Below are 26,918 nucleotides of genomic sequence, written 5' to 3' on the forward strand. Positions count from 1 at the left end.
TTTGAAATGTCAGATTTTGCCTTTGTTTATTGAAAGCTGATCACTCAAAGACCAATAAAGTCAGTTGTTGAGCATAATTCATATGTTTTATTGGTAGGTATTTGCCATTTTATTTCTTTAAATAGAGATAATATTTAAGTAACAAGAGGTTTGTACACATAAATCTAAATGACAGTCCCAACAGATGGAGCTGGTCCTATGAATCGTCTGTGTCTCCAGCTCTGTTGCACATGAGTTTGGCTGCCAGGGATCCGTATGTCGTAGTCTTTGCCTCAGGCTGTACTTTGTCTGTGTGCCTTCTCCCTGTGAATAAAGACAGCACAGCTCATTAGATGGACACTGCTGCCAGGGCTGCAAACATAAGCAGCCAAATGAGACCAGGGTCAGTGCTGCCAGTCATATTGTCAATGCTGGCAAATCAATACACCGGTCAATGCTCAATATATAGGTCCACAGAACCTGCTTTGCAGAGAACTGATTAAAAGTTGATCAAAAACTTACCAGGGATCCTGTCCATTGCGATAAAATTTCGATCTTGTTGCTTTATCTTTGGCCTGTTTCGGGCTATAAGGAAAACTCCAAGGAAAGACAGAAGACAACTGAAAGAAAGAATCAAAGGGGATTAACATCATTTTGTAATGAGAAAAGTAAATATGTTAATGGTGAGTGTTTGAATACGTACCCAAACAGAAACATAAAAATGTTGAGTAAAGCCAAATCTTCAAATTCCTGGTAAAATACTATCCCTGCAAAATGGAAAAACACATTAAAATGCATTTTCACACAGCAACCAAACGTGTTGATTATCTTTAGTGCTATTTGTGAAATGGAGCCATGAAAACCTTCAGTACATTATATGCTGGTATTAATGTATTAACTGCAGGGTATGGCTCTTACAGAGGAGGGTTACCTCTTACTGTATCCAATGCAACATCTACTTCTTGCAACAGCCTTATCAGTCTGTAAAACCTGACAAGGAACAGTTTCTATTTTTGCTTTGCCTGTGCTCAGTTCTCTAAGAGACCGACCCCAAAAGCCGATGTTTACAGTTGAACTGCTGGAACATTTTCTCTGATTAAACTCAACAGACTGGAAATGCCTTGAAATGAGGAGTCAGTGGCAGTTGGGCAATCTAGTCACAAAAACAATAACAAACAAGGAAATTATTTTAATGTAATTGAGTGTTTTAGGTGTATTTACCCATTTATACAAAAATGCTTTATTTTAAACTTGTTTTGCGCCGATTAAATAAGGAACACTATGACTGACAAGATAACAAAGATCTGACCTGCTAGAGCATACTTTCTATTAATAGTGTGGGGCCTCTGCTGTACAAGTGGTTCACATAAGAGTGAATCACCATCTTGACTGTGTATTTTGGTCCACTGTATTTAGGTCATGAACTGATTTCAACTTTTGCAGTGATTTTTTAGAGTACTTTCAGTTCGATAAGGATAAGGACTGTGATGGTGGAGTGTGGACCATGGTGGCAGCTGATGTTGGATGATTACTTGGATATACAATAGATATCCAATATGTCTACTCACACATTCTACCAATACCGACAACACCTCTATCATTACTACTGTCATTACTGCTCCCGTCTTCTCTGTCTGACATTTTATAAATATAGTCATTTTGTTGATGTGTTCTGTTGAACAAAGCATCTGTTGCACTTCTGTCCATTCTGGGAAAAAGTGGTGTCCACGTTATTTTTTCCCCTCTTAGTTTTTTTTTGGAGACAAACTGTCATTTTCAAAACCTTTCTGAGAAGTTTACCTGACGGAACAATGTAAACTCATGGTTACAGCGGAAACAGGTTTACATAACTGAAAACATTAAACTGCATAAATGTTTTAATTATATGCTTGCCTGTGTTTGCATCCAAAGAATGGCGCCAAGGATAACCATATTCCCATTTGTGCAATAAATGGTTAAATCGTGAAGTCTTCCTGACTGAGCTGTAAATTAATGCTGATCTAATGCAGCTCCCACTTCTGCCTGTTTGGAATTGTCTGTTGGCTTAGCCTCTGGTAATGCTGGTAGCAGTTTTCTTTCGGAAACTGTAAAAGTGACCTGCAGTGAAGACCGGCTGCAGTCACAGCTGCTGCAAAAGAAGCCGTTTCGACTGTTTATTCAAAGTTAGGTTAAGCTAACTCAATACGCAAAAACCCCAAATTGGAGAATCCATTGGTGTTTCCATTGTCCTGAACGCACCATTCGACAATGTCACTTTTCTTTAGGAGTCTGGTGCCACTGACTGGAAGACTCTTTTTGCCTGTTTATTCACATTTTTTTATATTAAAAGTACTGCGTGTCAAAATTGCATCAAATTCTAAACTGTACTTTGCGCCCAACAAAAACTTAAACAATGCACATTTGTGAAGTCACAAGTGTGAAACTGATAAGATGAATGGTTCCCAAGATATGAATTCCTCATACAGTCTGACAGGCAGAGATTTATGGAACTATCAGACTAATGCAGTATCCATTCTAAACCTGCCTGTTTGCTTGACCTGAAATCAGACTGCCGAGCTACTTCAGAATTATTAAAGATCATAAGTGAGCCCTCCTCAAACACTTTTTTATTGTTTTTGCTCTAGACGTTATGTGCAGAGATCTTTATAAACAGTGCAGAGTAAAGTTAGGAAGCTTTGTGGTTGTGAACATCTTCAACTCGGCCCACAGCTGCCCTGCCCCCATTTAGTGATACAGAGCGCTGATTGCCTGTTCAAACTTAATATAATGTAATGATAATATTTAGGGTATTGCATTTTCAAATTGCACAAATACACGTGATGAACAGTTCACAAGATACCATTTTCAGTGGCAGATTATTACATATCGGTTATTTGTGACACAAAGACAATGATGAGCATTCAACTTAATCTACAGAGGCAGTGTTAATAAGATTAATGATTGACAAACCTGCAACAATGGCACTTGCCGTGAAAAACACAAAGTTGATCGGAACCACCTCTGTGGCATCAAACATTTTCATTGCCTCATTGAGAAATCTGTGGAGAGAAGAGAAGATTTGTGAGGTGCAGTGAATACAAGGACCATGTTTAAACCAGGAGTCACTCGATGGCCCCACTTAACAGCCTATTCATCCGTCAAAATACTGTAGGTGTGCTGCAAGTACAATGTAACCATGCCAGATATATTACTTTCTTCTTTTTTTCAGGAACTGCAAAGCCAAAGTTGCATCTAGCTTGAGGCGAACATGGGATTTTATCAATAAAAAAAGAGAGAAAAGAAGGTACTCATGAAGAGCGAAATAGGAAACCTTGACTAACTTGATCTGGAAGGCGCAGGAGGCAATCATGACAACGAGCATTACGTAGAAGATGGGGTATATGAGCTGCAGTTGGCCTTTGATCGACTCTGTGATCATCCCTGACACAGCTTTGACCGAGATGACTGTCAGAGAGGCTGCAGGAACACAGATACCACACGTCACCTCATCATTTAGTTGTTCAAAAACAAACTTCCTCACTGCTTCAAGCTGATTTGTGGATAATTTTTCTCTTAGTGAGTTGTAATGAAATATTTTCTTCTGTCATGCTCAAATCTTCATAGAAATGATAACAGAGCATGGGTCCATTTTTGGTAGCCAGGCAACAAAACAACCTCTGACCACCTAAAACGGTTCAATCCAATCCTCAAACACTCTTCCACTGGTTCGTACCGAGCAGGGCCACCAGCAACATCACGATAACGATGTGTTTCATGTTCCTCCTCTTGTACAGATACAGCAGGATACAAAAGATGATGACCTCTATAAACTGTCGAGAGAGGGAGAGTCGGGTTACACCAATTATTATTGTAAATGCCATTCTTTCTGAAAATAAACACTTGAATTTTACTTTTACTGGCAAGGTTGCCAGTGTTTCTATATATATATATAACTATGTTAACTATTTATTTACAGTTTTTTTCAGTCGCTAACAAGCGTTTTTCTAAACAGTAGTCACATTTTCAAAACTCTAAACACGATTAGCACAACATCGGTCCTTTGTGGCCATACCATTCACACATTTCATGTTGTTTTCACACAATATGCAGTCAGTGAACACATTTATATAATGCTTACATTTTCTTAACAGACAAGCTATACCTCCAAACAAAATTATGGATTGTTTTTGTATTATTTACAAATGTTAACACACAACATCCCACAATTGCAAACACAATATTCCAAACCTTAGATACAGTATAAAAACCTCTGCTTCTGTAATACAGTAATATCAGTTCTAAAACAATATATCACAGCTGATAATAAACAAACAATTGAATAATTGACACACAGCTGATGTATGTTGGGTATATTGGGTCAACCACAGCTGATTCCACTCTGGCTTAGAATCAATGGCATTACTAAAAGGAGGACTTTGAGGAGTGATGTTTTTGGAAACAGAAACCGAAAAAGATGTCTGGACGAGGAAGAGTTAGAGCAAGGGGCCCAGGGAGAAGAGCAGGCCCAGTGAGAGGAGCAGTGAGAGGTGTAGTAGTGAGAGGAGCAGGAGTAGTGAGAGGAGCAGGAGAAGTGAGAGGAGCAGGAGTAGTGAGAGGAGCAGGAGAAGTGAGAGGAGCAGGAGTAGTGAGAGGAGCAGGAGTAGTGAGAGGAGCAGGAGAAGTGAGAGGAGCAGGAGTAGTGAGAGGAGCAGGAGTAGTGAGAGGAGCAGGTCCAGGGAGAAGAGCAGGCCTAAGGAGAGGGCAAGGTAGAGGTATAAGAATGCGTGGTGGTGGCATTCTAAGGGCTACAAGGGCAGTGGTGAGTGATGGAATTCGTGCCACTATCATTGACCATGTGATAAACCACGGTCTTTCACTAAGGGAGGCTGGTGAAAGAGTACAGCCCAATTTGGGGCGGTCAACGGTTGCGTCAATTATACGCATCTTTCAACAAACCAACAGGTAAGTTTGCATTTTACATGGATTGTTTCTATTCTCACTTGACATGTCAATGAGGCCATACAGTAATGCATATGTTGATTTTTTTTTTGTCCCTCAAAAGAATGCAACGTCTTCCTCCCTCTGGGGGAAGAGGTAAGCTCCTTAATCATCAACAAGAGCTTGCCATAGTAGATATGGTTGTTGCAAATAACGCAATTAAACTGCATGAGATTCAAAGCAGAATTTTGGAGGACCAAGAGATATTTCACAATATCAATAGCATCAGCCTCGCAACCATTACGCGGACATTGTCCAAACACAGAGTGCGGATGAAACAGCTCTACACTGTTCCCTTTGAGAGGAACAGTGAGCGAGTCAAGGTGCTACGACAACAATATGTCCAGGTATAGTGTGTATATTCAATTCAATGTACAGTTCTATAAGCTTTGCACTTTTCAAGTAGGTAACCTACTCAGTAATAGGTTACAGTACTGTATGGTATATAGTACTATAATGGCATGATTTACATAAATTTTGTTTCAGAGAGTTATGGAATTGGAGGCCAACCAGGCCCCTCATGAATTCGTATACGTGGATGAGGCAGGATTTAATCTGGCCAAAAGGCGTCGACGTGGAAGAAATGTCATTGGAAAAAGGGCCACAGTTGATGTTCCTGGACAGAGAGGGGCAAATATCACTATGTGTGCGGCAATTTCAAATGCAGGATCACTCCTCCACAAATGTCAGGTTGGACCTTACAACACCGAGCGCCTCCTTGCTTTTCTCGATGATCTCCACCAGCGCCTGGTTCCAGAGCAGGATCAGGAGGGTGAAAACAGGAGGACCTTCGTTATCACCTGGGACAACGTGGCCTTCCATCACTCACAAGCAGTTACAGCATGGTTTGAGGTCCACCCAAGACTGATTTGTCTATTTCTTCCACCCTATTCACCTTTCCTCAACCCCATAGAGGAGTTCTTTTCTACATGGAGGTGGAAAGTCTATGACCATCAGCCACATGACCAGTTGTCCCTCCTTGAAGCCATGGATGCTGGCTGCAGGGACATCACAGTTGATGATTGTCAAGGGTGGATCAGGCATTCCAAGCGGTTTTATCCAAGGTGTATCGCCTTGGATAACATCAGATGCGATGTGGATGAAAACTTGTGGCCTAACCCTGAAGATCGCAGGGATTAGATAAAGGAATTTTGTGCTTTTTTTTAGTTCTCCCTTTTTACTGGGCTTTTTGCTGTTGCTTTTTTGTTCATGGATATTTTGTTAACTTTACAGTAAACAATACTGTAAAACGTTTTCTGTTGTATCATACTGTAAACAGTATTTCTACTATACCTCCTGTAGTAAACAGTAAAGAAAAAAAAACTGATTCGCTTTTTACTGGAATGCTTTTGAATGTGAACATTACATGTGGATATACAGTACAGTTCCCAGCCAAAAAATTTGGCGTAAAAAACAGTGGATTGCATGTTTTGCATGCAAATACCTGTAAAACTGAAACATAAAAGTCTATGCAGTTTTTGTAATGTCCACAATAGCCAGTATTTTGAAACCTGGTGTACTTTGATTGGCTGCATGTTCCTTGTGAAGTGAAAACAAGAGTTATTCTTTGAAAGAATAATTTCATTTTGAGTCAGATGTCCAGTGTTTTGGTAAAGTTAGTGTGTGCAGAGAAAGATGTCTTCTATTTTGAAATGAAGAGTTAGTATATAGTTAACAAAATGTGCTTTTGAGAAGAAAATGATCTATTTGGCCAATTGTGTTTTGTAGGTGTAAGTCTGTGTTAAGAGTTTAGAAAAAGTATTTTAAGTATAGGTAAGCGCTCGTTAGCGATGGAAAAAAACTGTAATGCTTTTTAGAAATGGGCCATTTACTATTTAACACTTTACACAATGTGAGTGAATCAGAAATAGTTTTTAAGTCCTTTAAAAATCATTTGATAATAGTTTGAACTCTGAAAATAATAGGGAACCCGTGATGAATATCTCCCATTTCCTGATGAATCACAACCTCCAGTTAATCCCAGTTGATGGAGGCTGTTCCTCTGCAGGCTGATGAGTATTCACAATGCATTTCCAGAAGTGCAGCAAACCGCTTTCCACACCATCAATCACTGCAGCCAGAGGCAACAAGGCTATCTCAATGTGAAAGCATCCGTCTGTCTCTCCACCCGTCTGCATTTTCCTTTTGTTTTTCATGCAATTGATGTTTTATTTCTCTAAGTGTCGTTTCATCAGCAAATAGGACTAGATTTAGGAGTGGACTGTGAAATATGCTTGAGGGAAACGCTATTTATACAGGCCAGGCCTGTATAAATATTGCACTGCCACCCGACACCGTTTACACGAGTTGCCCACACGTCCGGTGAGCTGCTGTTTTTTAGTCTAGTGTCTGCCTGGTTTGATGCAGATGATCGGTTGTGCAGTCAAGGGAATAATCAAAATTTGAGAAGAATTTTGATGCAACAGCACTCTAGTGTTTAGTTTGTGACACCACCATCAACATGCGTCTCAAAGACAAGGAGGCACAAAGTATGGGTATAACTGCAAGGAAAGACTTTTACGTGGAAATATTTATACCATTAAATTCTCAAGTGTGACCGTTTTAGAGTAGCATAGAAGCAGCTTTTATAATATTTGATTATATTTTTGGAACATCCAGTGCATTTTCCGCATAACCTATCTGAAAATGTAGAATGTGACGTAGATAAATAAAGGTGCCACCTTTGATAAAGATTAAACCTACATCCCTTCAAATAATCCAGAAATACTTAGAGAATGTGCTGCTGCTCTGCATCAAGGACGTTTTTGAACATCATTTCTCTTAGCACAGCTAACTCTGCCTGACCTTTAACGTCTCTGCTCATTTAAGCTGTAATTTTGTACATATCATGTTTATAAAAGTAGAGAAACTGCCTACATGTCCGACGTGGAATATGCTACAGATGTGGATTTGAGGCCAGGTGTGGCACTTTAGAGCCCAAAATAAGGCTTCACTTCACGCTTGAATTACTCAAATCACTGGTGATCTCGCCTGGAGGTCTAACCTGAAAGGTGGAAAATACAGAGCCCCCGGTCTCACTCTGCTGCAACAATGAGAGTCGTGGCATCAGAGGAGAAGCAGCAGGATATGGTAAATGGCTTTGTATTTATATAGCACTTTTCTAGTCTTGATGACCACTCAAAGCGCTTTACAGTACAGTTTTACATTCACCCATTCACACACATTCATACAGTCCATCTATTCGCAGCACTTTGTTATTCTATGGGGGGCCATTCAGGGTTCAGCATCTTGCCCAAGGACACTTCGGCATGCAGATGGGTCAGGCTGGGGATCGAACCGCCGACCTTCAGGTTGGAGGATGACCACTCTACCCTCAGCCACAGCCGCCCATATGATATGACCTTCCACCGCTGAAATATCCCCTTATAAACATCGAAGGTGTGTTTTTCAACAAACACTCGAGTTCACATTTGAGATATGTATATTGAAGCACTTTGGTTCTGCTCTGTACTCTGTTCCAGATCTTTTCACCATGGTAACAGCTATGTTTATGCGATCCCTGCCTGGGCAAATTTGGAGTAGGAGAGCATGTTAATGCTCTTGCAAACCATTAGGTGGAATCAATTATTTTAACACTTAATGTAAAAACATACAGTTTTAGTTTTGGCAGACAGAGCTCATCCATATGAGGTCAAACACCAAGCAACAGCAAAAATATTTAATCCGCAAGGAAGACCTCCATAAATCAGGCTGTTATTCAGCTGCAGTTAAATTTTTGTATTTTGTATTTGTACTGCAGACAAATACATTTTTATACTTTAATTAACCAGTGAGAGTAATGCTCCAGTTTGGGACAGGCTTATCTTATTCTTCTGCATGTAACAACCTGTTGCACAGAGATTGGACAAAATGTTGTTTAGAGTTAAAACACCTACAAAAACCATTTCCTTTTATGTTGTGGAAAAACGTTGGACTTGTGTGATAAACGAAGGTAGTCAGACTGTAAACACTGTACAGTGAACAGAAGACATATCTGCTGTCTATACTGGAAGCTCCAAAATATTGGCCGCTGCCACCAGAGGCTTATTCGTCATCAGGCGCTGGACTCCAGGATTGGGGACAGGCTAACTAACAGTAAGACAAGAGCTGTAATGACATTTCAGTTGTGTGCTGCTAAAATCACAACATGACCCATGGGGCCTAAGCAGTATCTCTAGGAAAAAAAGAAAATGCCATACAAGCTATTACTGAACTCAGTCGAGATACATACAAGGTAAAGCAGGAAGTGCCAGCTAAAGGCATTGTACTGGACCAGATGGGCTGTGATGGGTGTGAAAGTATGGGGAGCAAAGGTCACCAGAAGATACGTTCCTGTTATTGCCAGGGTGCCACCTGTGGAAGAAAGAAAGCAAAGAGGTTGTAATGAAGCTCGGCGTGAGTTCAATCAGGAAGACTTTCCCCCAATTCGCTCACTCTCTCTAGCGCTTATTAATCAGCTGGGGGTGTTTCTAAAAGGCCAATCAGATTCTGCCGCGGTCTCTTCCAGCCAGTCATGAGGCTGCTGTCAAACTTTAAATCCCTTCTCCTATGCCTTTTATCGAAATGTTGAAGAAAGTGAAATTAAAATTCATGGTTAAGCCCCTTTTGGGTCATGAGTCATGACTCACCCCACAAACATTTCACTACTCAGGGTTTGAATTTATCTGAGGCAGTGCAGCAACACTACACCAGTAAGGCTACACAATACTGTATGCATGGTTTTGATTTTAGTTCGATCACCAGTTTTAAAATTCAATTAAATGTTTTTGCTCAGTTAAAAAACACAAGCATAACTTAAATTCACAATGCCTTGTGTCGTTCATGTGCAGTATTTGTTTAGAAATTCTGACTTTGCAACAAACCCTGAAAAATAATTGGGAGTTTAATTTTTTTAATACTGCATAAGAGGTACATTTTTCAAATCACTCTTGTACTTGGTCAACTCACAGATTTACCAATGCCATTGATAGGCGTTGTAACATGCAGTTATCATCTTTTTCTGTCATTTCAATTATAACCCTAATTCTTTTGTTGGTTCGTCTGACCAATTGTGTGACAGGTGCTACTGCAAAACATTGCTCTCAGTGATTCTTATAAATAAAACATTAAATTAAATGTTTTTAATATGCGTCTTCTAATGTCACTCAGCAATTACACGAGAGTAACAAAATATGCTAATGATTCCTCCCGGAAACCAACAATGTGCAGACCTGTGAGGTGCTGATATGAATTTCCAGTCTAGCAGTTGTAATTATCATCATCAGTGTAGAAACCCTGCCATTTAGCAGCAGGCGATAGCTTTTCACAAAACAATTTGAGAGAGGTCAGTTGAATAGATGGTGCGCTTAACAGCTACAGTCTTTTCTCAGCCGAAATGAAACATGTTTCCTTTGTCACAGGAGTTTTGTTTTGCACCTGAGACCATCTGAGAAGTGAAGTTTGATTAACACCTGAACTGTAACAAGTCAAAGCAGCAATGTGAGTGAACATGTTAGCTCGAAGCTCCAAACATTTGCTTACCAATCATGTCGGAGGGGCGCATCGTCTCCTTGAGGAAAATCACAGATATGACAGCACTGGCTGGAAAGTGAAAAAATAATCCTATTAAATTTGTCGCCCATCAGTGAACAGAGAATATAATATGTACTCTAACACAATTATATCTCCACACTGTACATCAACAATAGCAAGATGGTACACTTAATAGAGTCTCAACACAAAATCAATTTGAATTGTAGAATAAAAGCAATCAGTGCTCGTCTCCTGATGACCACAGATTTGTTTTCAATCTAACCCTAACTCTTATATTCAGGACTGAATTTAATGCAAAAGTCAGTTTAATCATTAGAAATGTCTAAATTAAGGACTTAATACAGATACAAATAACAGTAGGACCAATAGTGTTGCAATCAGACTGCAGCAGTGTATTTACTATAATTGGATAAGGAATTATCAGATTTTCAACGTAATGCGAGCACATCAGTGTGATACTAACTGATACAGAAATTAAATACAGCAAAACATGTACACATTGATACTAGAGATATGTCCACATAAATTGATGTGATGCACGTGATACACTTGATACACTAACAGTGCTTGACATGTTAATTATGATCAGCTCAGGAAAATCTGTCAGCGAGCTTCGATACATAAAACTCATTAGGATTTCACAACACAAACATCAAAATACAACTAAATGCTGTTGCATGCCTAATTTTTCATGACCTCATTCATCAATATTCATGTTGGAAACTGTGATGCTGGAAGGTAATCAGCTTCACATGAGCTAAACCCCAGATTAGTCTTCTTAATGTCTCCCCACGACATGCGTCGAACAAGGGGAGGTGAATGATCAGACAGCATTCGGAGATGGATATGGCAGATATGCATGCAGATAGACAGACAGACAGTGCTGATAAACAAGCCAACACACAGATGGATGACCACACAAGTGGACTAACTGCCTGAGACAGAATAGCATAATACTAGACAAACAAGCAGCGAGCAGACTGCTGTCACAGAGAGGAGGTTGGTTTACATAGCACAATGAGGCTGCCATTTTGGAAATCCTCAACTCTTAGCATTACTGAGTGGAACTTGACACTATTTTTTGGAGCCATGTTGTTGTACATTCACAACCAAATTTGAGCAGAGCCAGCTGTGCAGATGTGTTGGGACGCTTGGACTCAACTGTGGCAACAGGTGTGCAGCTGATGGCACTGAGACAAAGACAGGCAGACTGAAAATAGAAGCAGCTGGAAAAAGCTGTAGAAAGATAGACAGGCAGGAGGCAGTTTGAGTAGAGATTCTGCTGCCATTTTAAAGAGATTAGATACAGAGCATGAACAGCTCATTCATGGGGATTCCAGTGGTGTGGAGGCATGGCTGACAGGTCGTCAGGATGTTTGCAGTGTTTACACTGACTGTGCAGCTAAATGATGAAAATATTTACTATAGACAGTAAATCTAAATGCCTGTAACTATATGCAACATGATGCAGATAGTGTCTTCCAGGGGACACAAGAGACAGCAGGAACATCACTGTCAAAACAGAAGTTTACAAAGAATCTCGTTGGTGCTCTGATGAATACCAGTGATAGTAAAATATTCATTCTGCAACCATGTTCGCACACACATTTAGGACTCTGTATGTGCCTCTGGAACCGGCTGGATCTAACAAGTAACCATAGCAACTCCATACAAAGTGATCTTCACACGGCTTGACAAAAATGAGAAATGTGTCGACAGAAACCTCTGGGGTACAGAGTTCTGTCACTGGCTCTGGGTATTTATGATGTTGTGTGTGTGCATGTGCGTGTGTGCATTTGTGTGTATGCATGTGCGTGCATGCATGTGTGTGTGTCTGTGTGTGTGTGCAACACATTAGTGCTGCCCCCTCTACGTGTTCTTTCTCCGTTTTGTGGTAAAGGGAGCCTTGCTGTGGTTAAAACACACCGTGTCGCACACTCCTTCATTATATGAACACGCATGAACATATGAAAGCACAAAATGTCGGGCCGTCATCTCACAGAAAAAAACGCAAAAGTAAAAAATATTATAACCTTTGTTGGGCGAGAGCCCAGCGGATGACCACAAGACACAGGTCAGAGGTTATCCAAAGAAAATCTAAACAAAGGCCTGTGTAAATCAAGGCCTTGTGGAACATTCTTATCCACCTGTGAGTACTTTTTCCTGGCAGTTTCGAGAAACCCCAGCAGGTTTCAAGGCCCCCGCAGGAACACGGAACCCCTGCTGGGTCTGAAGAGCCCAAAGGGGGGGGCCACCAGACACTGGAGCCGAGAGGAACAAAGGGTTGTTAAACTTTCGGCGGGAAAACATCCTCCTGCAGGCTTAAGAATCTCCCCCTGGTGGTGGAAAATGTTCTGGGAATGCCTTGGAACCCCCGCTGAGTTCCAAGAGGAGGACCTCTCAGGTAATTTAAAAAGCCCTGGCACTCAAAAAATCGCTGCCATTTCCTGCTCTCTGAAGACGTCAATAGACCGTTCCCGGTCTAGCTAGATGGTTTAGTTGCTAAAGGAGGCAATCGCCATTTTACCCTGCTCTGAAGACGTCAACAGACCCCTTCGGGGCCTCCCAGATGTTCCAGTTGCTAAAGGGGGCAATTACAGACGTTTGTTTTATTTCCATTTTCTTTTATTTCTTTATTCAGTCGACGTTTTATTCTGATAGGACTTTTTGTTATTTTAACTTGAAGAGGCCGCGCACAGGAACTCGCTCGCCGGCCGAGCATCACAGACTTTTCTTTTCACGATCCCCACAGCTGCGACAAAGCTGTTAATCCCTGCAGGACATCATTCTGTCGCAGAAGAGACAAGGCCGAATTCCGTTCCACGAGCAAGACGAATTCGCTCCATATCCGGTCCCAGCACGAAGCCGCTGCAACAGATGAACCAGCGCTATCCAGCTCAAGCCATGACTTCTTCACCTAATTCCGGGGATTCGCTGACCGCATGTACCCCGAGGAACACAACACGAGATTCACTGGACTTCCGGAAAATCCGCGCGCCACGCGCAAGCAACACCGCGGAGGTCACAGTAAGAGGCTTTATTGTCTGGGCAGAGACTAGTTTAAATACTTAGCGTGTCATGTTTATTTGATTGTATGTTTGTTTGTAGATCGCTGATCTGTTTTTAAGCCGTGTAACACGAGGGAACGATGCGTCACTTCCGGTTCCTTGTTTACATTGTCGAATGTTTTAAAGTGCCTCGCGCCGTGACAGAGAGCCTCCGGCAGCACTGTTATCGTCCGACTAAGTTTGCAGAGACTTAACCTGTTAAAAGATCGGTGCACAACTCTAATTTGTGTACTGAGTGGTGAAGTCACTGTAGCTGGTCTCAGACGATGTTTTTGATGTCTCTCTCTCTCTTTCTCTCTCTCTCTTTTCTCCTAAACCTGTTTCTTACACACGTCCCGACCTACACTTACATATTTCATGTGGCATAGAAAATTCTAGATTTAAAGAGCCTTAATACATCTCGACGCCATTCGGCGCCAGAACCAGGAGATAAGAAATCTCTGTCTAAAGTTCCTTTGTGTAACAGGCGACCAACCGCCATCTTGTTTTCGACCTCATGTCGTCACCGGGGTCATAAACCTCCATCTTGAAAGTACGTGAACGTAACATCTTGATCCTGGCCAGACTACGTCACCACGTGATCTCGTCATTACGCCATAGCCACTCCCCTTTCTCTTTAGACACACACACACCCACACACACACATAGAGACACAGACAGGCAGACACACACGACCACACACACACACCAGTAGATACTCAGTATTACATGTATGACCATTGTGATAAGTGCTGCTGCTGCTGTTGCCATCTTTGAAATATTGGAGTTTGTTAAATGAAGAATCATGGAATAACATTAACTTTATTTCCCTTTAATAAATACTTTTGTAATTAAAGTATTTGTATTTCTGTGATTATTTGTACATGTGTATGTGAATGCAGCTGGATTACTATAGCCTGTGCTCGAACTTAAAACCCTTCATGGTTTATTATATAATCATTAATATTAAATATTGAGATTATTAATTTAACTTTTATCACTTGAGACTGATAACTATAGTTTGACTAGTTGGTCCCTGTAACCAGGGTGGTGCCCCGCAACGATAAGCAATAATTACAGATTGTTTCATTTTTAATTGATAATTTTATTGTTTTCATTAATTATTTAACCATTATTAATTGATAACTGTATCATTTCTAATTAATTATTTTACTATTCTTAATTACTAGCTTTATAATTTTTAATTATTTTTAATAAATAATTTCTATTTTAATAATCATTTCTCATGATTATTAGTAATTAGCCAACGTCAAATCTACTACTACTATTGCGCAACACCTTGTACATATTGCACTTTCAAAGTGATTTGAGCGATGGAAGTATGCTGTCATGTGGTTGGCCAAGATTTGTGAATACAAGTATAACAACATTGAATGTGTTTTTCATGATATTCTAATGTAACAATTGCAATTAAAACCAAAGATCTACTGGAAATTGTAACACAACTTCACCCGGAAATCTTTTCCAACTGACATCTGTGAGTGATGCTGATGCAATGTATGAATCTGCTATCTGTATACGTTTTTTCACCTTGCCAGCTTCCCTCCTGTTTTGCATGGGATGACAGAGAATCTGATGCTCTGCTCCAAACCACAGCACCTGGAATGATGCTGTCATTCCTAATAAAGATCGATGGGCTCTGTGGATGTGGACAGCAGTAATTGCTCCCAGTGGAGGGTTGGAGTGCTAGTGTGACATGCAGGGAAAGGCAAAAGACAGCAGCATTGTCTGGGCTCCTGGTCCTGACCTTTGCCTCCTCTTCTTCCTCTTCTTTCTATTCTAGCCGTTTTCTTTTTTCATTCCTCTACTCTCATCTGTCTCTCCTCTCACCTCACCGTCTTTTGCTCTCAGCATCCATCCTCTTTTTTCTCTTCTTGTTTACCCACCCAAGGCCTCCTGCTGTCTGCCCACCCACCCCGCCCCCACCAGAACCCACACACAGCTCACACAGAATACAAGCACAACAGCGCCAAAGTCTGTGTTTAGATCAGCATATTCCTACATACCAGGCTGGTGCAGAGGGAAGGTCGTCCCATAACCAGACGGTCGAGGTTCGATCCCAGTCTTCCTTATCTTCAGCAAGATACTGAACTCCACATTAGATAAAAAATGCTTCCCATAGTTGCACTGTGTGAATGGGTGAATAGCAAAAGAAGTAATGTAAAGTGCTCCGTATGGTGTTCAAGAATAGATTAGCCTTATTTACATACAGACCATATATCATTCTGTATGTGAATGTTCTTATTTGCATAAAGTGTGAGTCAACATGAGGTGTGAGGTGGAGTCACAATAACAGACAGCAACCTGCACATTCCCCCCTTCGCTCCTTTTATACGCTGTGTGGACGACACACCATGTCATAGCTGCAGATATCTTCCTTCACCTTCCTCTCACCAATTCATGCCTTGCTTCATTCATTCTTCAACACACACTTCAGCTGCTTATTATATATTCATGCATACTCAAATTCAACGCAGGCCTCGCCACTAAAAGTCGCTACTTTTAATAAGGATAGCAATGATAGAAGAATGGAAATGAGCACAGCAATTGTTACAACCTGTAGCTTTGGGTTCATTAGACAATGCTTATAGCAAAAAATAATATTGTTTTTGTTTACTCTGAAAGACGAGAGACAAAGAGAGTCATCAGTGATTCATGAGATGATACAATCCTCTTCCATCCAAACTTGCATTACATCTAAGTGTGAATTTGAATAGAAAACATCTTACATTGTAAAAACTGACAAAAGCTTGTTATATTTCTAAGTAATTGCTCACTCACTAAAGTACATGCACAACTACTTCGTTCAGTGCTTTATTCAAACCTATTATCCACTTTCAAAACATGACTATGGGGAAATGGTGTGAAGCGTTGAGGTAATAGCTGTCATTAGTATCCATGACTCACCACCACCTCTGGCGCATGACTGATAGAGGCAGGAGGTAAGACATGAACCTCTTCAATATTTAACCTGTGTTTGCACTGAGCAGCTGCCAGCTGTACAACCAGGCAGGATTTGTTTTGATTTGCTAATGAATCCGGCTTAGTTTAATTCAGACTGTTGGCTGTAAAAATGATCATCTCTGGAGTAGGCTTCGGTACGTCTTCATAATGTCAAGAGTATTTGTCGACTCAGTTTCATCACTTAATGATGATTTCACACAGAGAGGAGATCAACACGTGTCAATGTGTAATTCTCATGACCTTCCAGTTCCTGTTCAAGGAGCAGTATTTGCTCTTGGTAAATACATCTTTAAAAAGAAGAATCACACAATATTAATCCCAGTCGAAAATGTTTCTGTGTTCAGTAGATCAAGGATTCCTAATCTGGGAATGTATACAATTTTTCACTTGATTAAGACAAGTTATGGTATGTTCCTCTAATGTGGCTTTTATGTTGCTGGCATTACATTTTCAGGCATCTGAGAATTATTCCGATAAAAGGAAATATGTAATTTGTCAATCTGAGGATAACAGTGGTCCATCCAAGTGGACGCTACAGTCCAGACTGTACATAGTTAGATAGTTGTGCCTTTTTTGCTCTTGGGGCTCTGTACTTCAGCACATTTATTTTGAAATACCATAATGGATATGACATTAAAGTGCCAAGTCTCAGCTTTAATCATAGAAAGAGCTGCGTGGGAGATACGGAACACATAGTTGCCAAATGTTTGGTGATTAAAACAACAAGAGAGAGACCCATGAAGTCACACAAATCCTCATATTTAGTATTTAATGCAGTCAGTGACTGCCTACATTACTCAGCAGAACCTTTACATCTCCCCTTAGGTCTGTGGGGTCTCTCTGTCTTCAATTTCATCTGAAGACAGAGCTTGTCATAACTAGCTTTTTTCTTCACAATGAAAACTATTTACTGCTTATCAACTAGATTTGTGCTCCAAAGTTTGCCAGTTTGACCCATTATTATTTTTATTAATTTGCATTGTCACTTCTTAACTGCACGCAAAGACAGACAGTTGGCCTAACATATGGATCAATGGAGCGTTTTGTTAAAAAAACTAGAGAAATCCTTACACCTCCATGTTTTCCTGATGACAGTTTGAAAGGTTCATGGTGTTCGTTTTGTTTGTCCTATCTTGGCTACTGAAGAACACTTTCAGTCCTGGTATTAACATCTGTCCTGAAGGAACTGATAAACAAGTGGTCAGCACCAGAATGTGTCCTGGATGCTTCCTGAGATCCAAAGACTCAGACCCCATTTGGATGTGTTCCTGATGTAGAGCTCATTTATAAGCTAATTACAAACACATCGATTCTTACTTTCAGCTGATTTGTGCTGAGTTTGGAAATCAGTATGTACACTGCGTAGATCTCATTATGCTAAGTTTTATTCTCAGATATCCCACACTAATGTTAAACCTATTTTTTTTAACACATATTGCAAACAAATGGCAAAAATGGGACCATTTTTGACAGGATGAGAATAAAAACAGCACACCTCACATGGCAACACTAACTGCCATTCCCACAGGAAACAACCTTTTATCTTGCCTTCATGCATGGATAATGTATGAGACAGAAAGGGTAGGACTTACTTACCTATGACAGACACACAGCCCAGTGGGGCTATGAGCGATGCTGGGGCAAAGCCGTAGGCAGCAAAGTTCCCCAGTTCCCCAACACCCATGAGAACCACACCGCACCACCACATCACAGAGGTGTAGTAGGGCTTGGAGCCACGCTGAGACTGACGGACGTGGGCATATTTCTGTCAGACAGAGAGGGAACGGGAGCCAGAGGCATCACTCAGATTAAGTGGATCCAATGGCTGGGTAGCTGCACAAGACAAACTCAAACATTTGTTAATAATTTATATAGAAACATAAACAATGTTTGATCAAAAAATAATCAGTTTAAGAGATAAAATAGCATTACAGTGGCTGAAGCACCATAACACCCGCTGCTGATTAGCTGTTCATCTCAGAAGAGCCATGATATGCCAATGAGGTGGGAAGCTATAGGGCAAATGTAAATGTAGGCTTATACTTAATACACATATCCAGTTCTATCTCTGAGTGCTTACACTTGCTAATGAACATCAACTTTTCCCAGCATTTTTTAATTGAGGTTGTCCTGCTGCCTCTGAATCTGTCTTACACAGCCTGCATGCTGCTGCCATTAAAGCAGTTTACAGCCTAATCTGAAAGTAAATTAGTTACATAATTTGGGTATTTTGTGGAATTACTGAATTGTGCAGTAGAACAAAAATCTTAATTTTAGACAGGTCATGTTTTATACCAGTCTCTAAAGCCTGTCAGCCTACTAAATGCTCGCTGGGGTTAACGAATTACATACATTCTCTAAAAGGCTTGGATTGATAATTTAACAGCATGTAGCTCAGGATATTTACACTTCACTTGAAAATAGTCTTTATATACTTTTAGAATAATCGGTATTTTGAATAAGTCCAGAAAATGTGTTGTTTGAATATACTGTATAATTGGAAAGTATGTTGCCAATCACAGTGTTCTATTAAAAATTAAATAGGCTGAAACATCCATTTCTGTTCAGAGAAAAGCAGTGTAGCAGTGCAGAAGGAGTCTGTACAGGCATTAATTGCCTGCTGTGTGCCAAGCGTCTGCTCTACAGCTGGATTCCAGCACTTCATACCTGTATGTTGAGTGAAATGCTGATGACGACATTCCCACATATAGAGATGATGATTCCCAGGAGATAGGTCTGTCGAAGCACACAGTAAACAGAAGGAAGATGAGACAATGTGATACTTGTCACACAACAATTAGAAACACCCCATAATACTCCCTGCAGGTCTTCCCTCCAGCTGTCACTTCCATGATAACCACTGACCAAACCGCTGCACTGTTGCTCTGTTCAACGGCACCAAAGTGTGTGTATGTGGCCTAAGAAAGCAGAGGCCTCTATTATTAATATGAATGTATATGAGGTAGAATCAAACTCTTAAATTTCACAAATGCAGTCACAAGCAGTCAATAACAACAGACCCAGGTATTTAACACACATATGCAGAAACACAATCACTCCCTCAGCATCTTAATTCTCCAAGGATCTACAATACCTCACTGATGCAGGTCAGTTCACACCTTTAGAAACACAAAGAGCCTGACACCGACTGTAAGCAATGTTTTGGTAAAGGAACTGGAAAGATGCAGCCAGAATTGTCAAAGTAGTAGTTGGTAGTGAGGGAAAGACAAGTTTCTCAGTAGGAAATTATACAAATTATAGGGATTTTTTTGCTGTACAAAAGCATACAGCTAAATGCTGACATCAGCAAGATGAAAGTAAGATAAATACAGCTGGCAACTTCGCAGGTAAAATATTTATTATGTTTGAATTATTTTTGTGTTTTAACATATCAAACATTTCAACATGTAAACCTAAAAAATCTTAATATTACAAGAAAAACCTTGTTCTTTTACGAGAATAAAGAAGCAGGTAGGAGAACCTATTCTTGCAGGAGTTTAACTCCTTCTGGATCCAAAAACTTGAACCAATCTCATTATGAAACTTTGAAACCCTTTGAATATACTTATGCAGAGTTACCGAACAATTTACAGTCTCAACCAAACTTTTCCTCGTCCTCAAATAATAGGAAGGTCTATTCATCAGAAAAGACAGTTTGTTCACAATATTTGTCTTGATGGTGGTGCTGATATACCAAACCTAAAGCAAAGTATAGATAACATTATTAATTTATCCTAATAATACTACGATTTCATTCTCAAAGTCTCCGATTTATTTTTCTTCTAATCAATGAAGCACATATTTTTATTTTGTTGATGTGTTCAGTTACACATAGCATCTATTGCACTTCTGTCCGTCCTGGGAGAGGGATCCCTCAAATGTTTCTTCTCTCTGAAGTTTCTACGTTTTTTCCCCCTGTTAAAAGGTTGTTGATTTTCCTTACTCTTGTTGAGAGTTAAGGGCAGAGGATGTTGCACTTTGAGACAAATTATGATTTGTGAATATGGGCTATACAAACACAATTTGATCGATTGATTGATTTAAAATGGCCACTAATATGTCATAGTAATACATCACAGTAGTTCATTTTTATTTGAAACATATTCCTTTACCTTGCTACTTGGAAAGGGATCACCAAAATCAGTGGCGTCATACTCTGGTGACCATGAATGTCTTTTCTTTTTTTTATGACAAATGTTGAGACACGTCAGTCTGGATTGAAGAAGTAGACTGACTGATCTATGCTCATTACAAAATTACGAAAACCTAAAGAAAGAAACTCAATCACAGGAAAACTAGTAACAACAGCCATGCACATCTATCTTGTTTATGTCTTGAAGGAGAAATATGAGAGCGATTGAGGTTGGAGGGGAAAATAAAGGGGATTTACAAAGATGGGAGGTATAATAGAAGGATATGAGGCACAACAAGAAAGAGGAGAGAGCTGGAGCTCTAATGGAAAAATACTTTAAACATTGACACACTTACACTTACAAACGGTTTCTTCTAATCAATGTTGTAAATGTTGTTGTTTGGTTGATGTTCTCAGTTAAATGTGGCATCTATTGCATGGATCCTCACATGTGGCTCTCTCTGAGGTTTCTACATTTCCTAACACTTGTTGAGAATTAAGGGCAGAGGATGTCGCACTTTGTTAAGCCCTATGAGACACATTTTGTTTTGTAAATATGGGCTATACAATTAAAATTAGATTGAAAAAAAGTTATACATGGATCTAATTTTTTGCATGTGTTCTACCCAATTGGTGATCATTCATCCACAAAGGCTGATTTTAATAGTGTGTAAAATTATATTTTTATACCATTTTAATCGCCCTCATTTATGACAAATTTTGATTTTTGAATATGGATTGAGAGAGAGAAAGAGAGAGGGAAAGAGAGAGAGAGTGAGAGATAGAGAGAGCAGTGGGTTATTGTCAATAATGTGCATATTGTTGACAATATGATACAACAACAAAGTGACCAAATGAAACTACAATGAATGGAGGGTAAATTAATTCCTCCAGATTCCAAACACAAAAGATGATCACTATAGAACAATTCCGATGTCGAATCACTCTGTCGGAGCACATCAGCACTGGAACAGCTCTATCATTATTATTTTATAATAATAAATCCAAAGCTCAATAAACAACATGATTTCATCCAACTTTCAAATAAAACCACTACTTCTTGTTGCATAATAGCACTCACCATCTCCTTGTCAGCCTGATAAAGAATTAAAGTCTAGTGTACTTTAATCAATTTAAATTCAAAATCACCACCTACAGTTATTCCTCCCCTCTACATCAGAGTCCTTATCTCTGTCTCCTTTCACCCTCATACCGAGTCTGATGAGACCAGTGATCTGTATCATCACATCAGAGGTTAACAGGATTGTGTGTGTGTGTGTGTGTGTGTGTGTGTGTGTGTGTGTGTGTGTGTGTGTGTCTGTGAGAATGTAAGCGATGATTGCAGTCAGAGGTAAGCAGGATTGGGAGGAGGTGGGGAGCAGATGGGCAACTTGATGATGAGATTCCTTGGGGACAAATATTGGATGAAGGTAAAAAGAAGTGTATGTGTGTGAGTGTGCAATGACTACACACTGAAGCAGACAGACAGACAGACAGAGAAAAAGAGAAAGAGTATGTGGTATGTGTGGTGGGCTGCCTATAAGAGATGACTCTCTTGTAATTCATGATCAGACAGATGGCGTCATCCTTCAGGGCAGCTATGGTCTGCTCTCTAAACCAAGATCAATAACCTTGTCAAGCTTCACAGGACTGAGTGCAACTGTTCCACTGCTTTGCTGTTACTGAGCTCACAAGGAGGCTGCTGGTTAATGCTGAAAGGGGTCAGTGGGCAGAATGAGGTGTGTGAGAGACATAGGGAGGGAAGACAACTGTATATCAACAGTACAAGGTGGTGGATGTACAGCCTGAGGATGGTTAATTCAACAGACATCATGCAGGAAATGAAGCAAATTAAAGTGTGAGGAGGGATTCATCGCACCCTTTATTGGATTCATTCATCATTCATCACTTACCAGCAAGTAAATTCAGCCTACTTAAAGTTAACTATTGTCTTTTTAGGCTTGTTTGTAAGTTGTCTCAGTGTTGGTGAAAAGACAGAGTGAGAGAGAGAGAGAGAGAGAGAGAGAGAGAGAGAGAGGAAGAGAGGAAGAGAGGAAGAGAGAGAGGAAGAGCAAACAAAGACGTTGAGGTGGGTAAGGCCGGTACGCTGGGTGTGCCGTTGGCTTGTCAGCTTACTTAGCAAACATTGAACCTTTCACCAAAGAAAAGCAGGAGACTCCACAACACAAGGCCCCTTGTGTTACACTGTATTGCTGCGTTTACTGCTTTAGATTTCACCTCTGATGCGGTATAAGATGATTAGGAGTTCCACAGGCTCGACTGAACAGTCTGCAGAACTTGGACTGCAGAGCTTCCAGAGCACCAAATGTATTGTCTGTATTTATAAAGTGCTCTTCTGGGACTGATGACCAATCAAAGCGCCTCACAGTACAGTTTTTTTATTTTCACACACGTATGTACAGTGCATGTGCAGTACTTTCTCTCAGTATAACAACGCGTGATGCAATGAGTGTGTATATAAAATTGCTTTGGTGTTGGGTTATGTTTAGTTTTTTTTGTCGTTTATGTATAACATTGAATGAGCTAATGATAAAGTGTCATATCTTATTTTATTGGCATTTCTTTGCTATTAAACTTCACTGTGACGGGTCATGCTGATAGGTTGAAAGACATATTCCACTCGCTGAATCAACAGGGTCAAATTTAGTTTTTTGTTCATTGTCTGGTGGAAGAATAATGTAGTTTTAAATGTATTTGTATAGCCCATATTCACAAATTACAATTAGTCTCATAGGGCTTAACAAGGTCCTTACCCCTTAACAATAGTAATGGCATTTTTCACAATCAAAGTGTAAAACTGGAAGGTGTAAGTTTCCTGAACACACACACACATCACAACTGTATGCTAGTACGAGTTTTACTGTGACCTTAATCCTCATGCCTATATCTGACTTTGCAAAAATATCATCCTCATAAAGGTGCATGTATAACTCTGCACACACAATTCTTCTCTTGGACACTGTTATCAATCAATGAGAACAAAACTCCATAACTTAACCCAACTACAAACAAAGTGGACATTTCCAGCACCAATCAATTTGAACAACGGAAGTAAAAAACAACCAAGACTGGTCCTGATAGCTGACTGGGAGACTGACAGCACTAACCCTCCTCCTCATCACTATGGGACAAACTGACCATCAAGCAGACGGACAGACAGCGTGGCCCTTTGTTTGCACTGACAATGCGGATTTGTCCCTCCCTGGGATGGGCTAATCTCTGGATGAAGCCTTTCAGTTTCTGCTCAGGTTTGGTGGGTACAGAAGACCCATGGATATGATGAGTGTCAGCACTGACACAATGATAGAGGAAACCAGTATAGACAGAATAAATAAATCACAATTTGCCCTTGATGACTGAGGAAAAATATCTGAGAGAGTTGCAAGTGAGAGATCCCTCTCCCAGGATGGACAGCATAGCATGTCAACAAAATATCAAAATTCATGGAAAAGACATGTGTGTTTAACATAAATGGAGAGTTGTATCATGGAGAGCATACCGTACCATTCCCAGTCTCACAAGTAGTAAGGTTAAGAGGAGAAAGAGCAATGCTATCATTAATCGGAAAATGATTTATGGCCCTAGAGGCAAGATTGTACTTAGCAAATGATATGTGGCCATATCCCGATTGAACTTTCATATACTGTCTCTTGAATAGGAGTTGTACATTTCGATCTTATGATGGCACTTTGAGTGTGAGCAAGGAGGTCAGCAAAGATAATTCTTCAATCTGCTGGGTAGGATAAATCCCAACAGCTGTTAAGATGGGAATCTGTTAACTGTGGGAAACAGTTACTCTGGACGGAAAGGACGAGTGAGGATTTAAGGTAAAATGGATCTTTTGGCAGAAATTGAATATAAATTAATAATAGTTAGGTTGTCAGTAGCGTGTTTCATCTAAATTGTACAAATTGTTGTTTTCTTTACCATAGAATGGGCCCTTTATAGTTGAATACTTTGTATTTACATCGGGAGCGATTCCTCTCTACGGAGGCAACCATATTTTTTTTCCGTAGCCAAGACTGGACAAACTAAACACCTTTTGATTTTTTATGACAACTGATGGCTACCGCAGTTTCTGTGTATGTTTGGAAGGGGAGGGGGAGGTGAGGGGTATTCATCTGCAACATGCAACTCCACCAGTAGATTCTACTGACTGAACCTTAAATTGCTAAATCATCAGATGACCTGATTGACCAACATAAGCTTTAGGATCCTCTGCTATTAGGAAAAACATGAAATATAAAACATTTTAAAAGTATGAGACAATGGTTTAGTTTGTTGAAGAAGTACTTCTGCTCAACAATTATTTTTATTTCATTAATATTGAACGTATCATGTATCCAAATTGCACCCACCTAATCACTGCACTTCCTTTGGGCCTTAACAATACACATTCCTTGTGTGAAGCCAATAAGATGAACCGCTCTCGAGGTAAGCATTCCACATACAGACAGTGTTTTCTGGAATATGTCGATTCTTTTCTCACAGAAAATATTTGCAGTAACAAGAGTTGTTTTGTATTTGCCAGTTGTTTTGTATTTATGAAATGTCTTGGTGGCTAGATCAAATTATAGCCAGAAGGCAGCGGAGGGTTAGATTTTAAGATAATGTTCACAAGGTTGACTAAACAGATTTATAGTGTGAGCATGAACCCCCACAGCTTGAATCACACAAAAGAGCGCTACATGTAATTCTATATCTGACTCTTCCTTTATCTCCTGTCATCATCAACTGTTTGCATGGATCAGCAAAACCAGCTATACAAAGGTTAGGGCAACTGATGGGATACGCTCTCAAAACATGTCACACCCATGCAAACATTGAAAGGCAGCAAAGGGTAAGACAGACAGATATTGTCTTCCTGATGTTGGGATGTTCTCTGAGAAGGTAGCTTTGTACAGAGGAGGAGCTGGGACCATCGGCCAGCTGTTCAGTACTCTTACAGTAGATCTATTCTCTACCAACCCACCCATGGGCCATTACTCATTACTCACGCCTCTCATTCGTCCTCTGTGCTCTCTCGCTCTCTCCCTGTCTCTGTGCCTCTGCTCGTAATGTCACTTAGAAAAAACATGGGAGAATCACTGACAGGGGGAAGATGAGCATGAGGAGAATGTGACTATGCATAACAGTGGGAGGGCAGAGGAGTAACACACATGGCAGGAGAGTTCTAAAGGCACACACACATTATATTAACACACACCAGCAGACATGCACACAGTCTGCACACTCAGCCTTAGAAAGTACAGTTTGCAAAGTTGTAAGTTTCTTTTCAATTTACAACACAGGGATTTAGCCATAATCACTTTTAGAAAACAGTCCTGACCAGTGCTAACAACGACAGATCTCTGTGCCTGTCTGGCTCCCTCATCCACACTTAGTGTTCATTACCCAAAGAGCTTTGGAGGCTGCATGAGGTTATGTTTTGTCTTCCAAGATGATTTTAAGAGGCTAAATTAATCTCGTCGTGGACAGTGTGTTTAACGTCCAGCTCTAAATAAGGTCAAGGGGGAGAAGTTCCAAGTTTAGAGATAAAAGAAAAGGAAATGTTCCTCATCTCCCTGTAGAGTTTAACTGCTGCAGTGAAGCTCAACCGCTGGAACATGACGAATTGAGTGAGGAAGGGAAAAAACAAATAGCACTGCCCTGGCATGTTTACATTAATTATTGGATTATTATTATTATTTAATTGATAACCCTCTTTTGAATGGGTACGTGTGTATCAGTCCATAACCGCATGTATGTATGTTTATTTAAATATCTCCTTATACATACCGTACAAATACATCATCGTGCTACTCTGCTTTACTTATATTACACTATTATAAGAATATATCTTATCTTAAAATAAATAAAAAAGGTTGTTACTGTTTCACAACTTGTGAAATGACGCCTGCTCTGCTGGAGACAACACTTCTCTCAGTGAGCGAACCTACAGTTCAGATGTAAAACTTTTCTCAAACAAACTTACCCGCAGGGGGTTTTCCAGGATCGACGCCCGGAGAGCGGAGGTCATTTGAGGAGAGCTTGAATTCGCCATGTTTTCCTTGTCGAGCAATAGGTGAAGTAATATTATTCTATAGCGAAACTCCTACTATCGCTTCACATCTTTGTCCGCTGTCTTCCACCTCATCTCATCCCCCGCATCCCACGTCCTGGCGCCTGAGAGGAAACTCAGGAGCGAAAAGTTCCTCAGTTGTGTCGCATGTAGCAGGAGTTTGTGATGCCTTCAATGGACTCGG

General features: G+C 40.2%; 2 protein-coding genes across 2 annotated transcripts; one reads left to right on the forward strand and one right to left on the reverse strand.

Annotated features, from left to right (window-relative positions):
- Positions 1-26,918, reverse strand: LOC128449954 (NIPA-like protein 2). Its single transcript, XM_053433335.1, has 11 exons — positions 26,648-26,918; positions 19,188-19,256; positions 18,117-18,285; positions 10,477-10,536; positions 9,188-9,309; positions 3,692-3,788; positions 3,300-3,435; positions 2,929-3,017; positions 683-746; positions 502-599; positions 1-303 (listed from the first exon to the last, which is right to left on the reverse strand). The coding sequence occupies exons 1-11, from the start codon at positions 26,714-26,716 to the stop codon at positions 197-199; spliced, it is 1,080 nt and encodes a 359-aa protein (XP_053289310.1). The 5' UTR covers positions 26,717-26,918; the 3' UTR covers positions 1-196.
- On the forward strand, positions 4,604-6,335 carry LOC128449953 (uncharacterized). Its single transcript, XM_053433334.1, has 3 exons — positions 4,604-4,920; positions 5,021-5,303; positions 5,443-6,335. The coding sequence occupies exons 1-3, from the start codon at positions 4,739-4,741 to the stop codon at positions 6,094-6,096; spliced, it is 1,119 nt and encodes a 372-aa protein (XP_053289309.1). The 5' UTR covers positions 4,604-4,738; the 3' UTR covers positions 6,097-6,335.

The sequence above is a fragment of the Pleuronectes platessa genome, chromosome 10 (genome assembly GCF_947347685.1).
Source record: "Pleuronectes platessa chromosome 10, fPlePla1.1, whole genome shotgun sequence".
NCBI lineage: Eukaryota > Metazoa > Chordata > Actinopteri > Pleuronectiformes > Pleuronectidae > Pleuronectes > Pleuronectes platessa.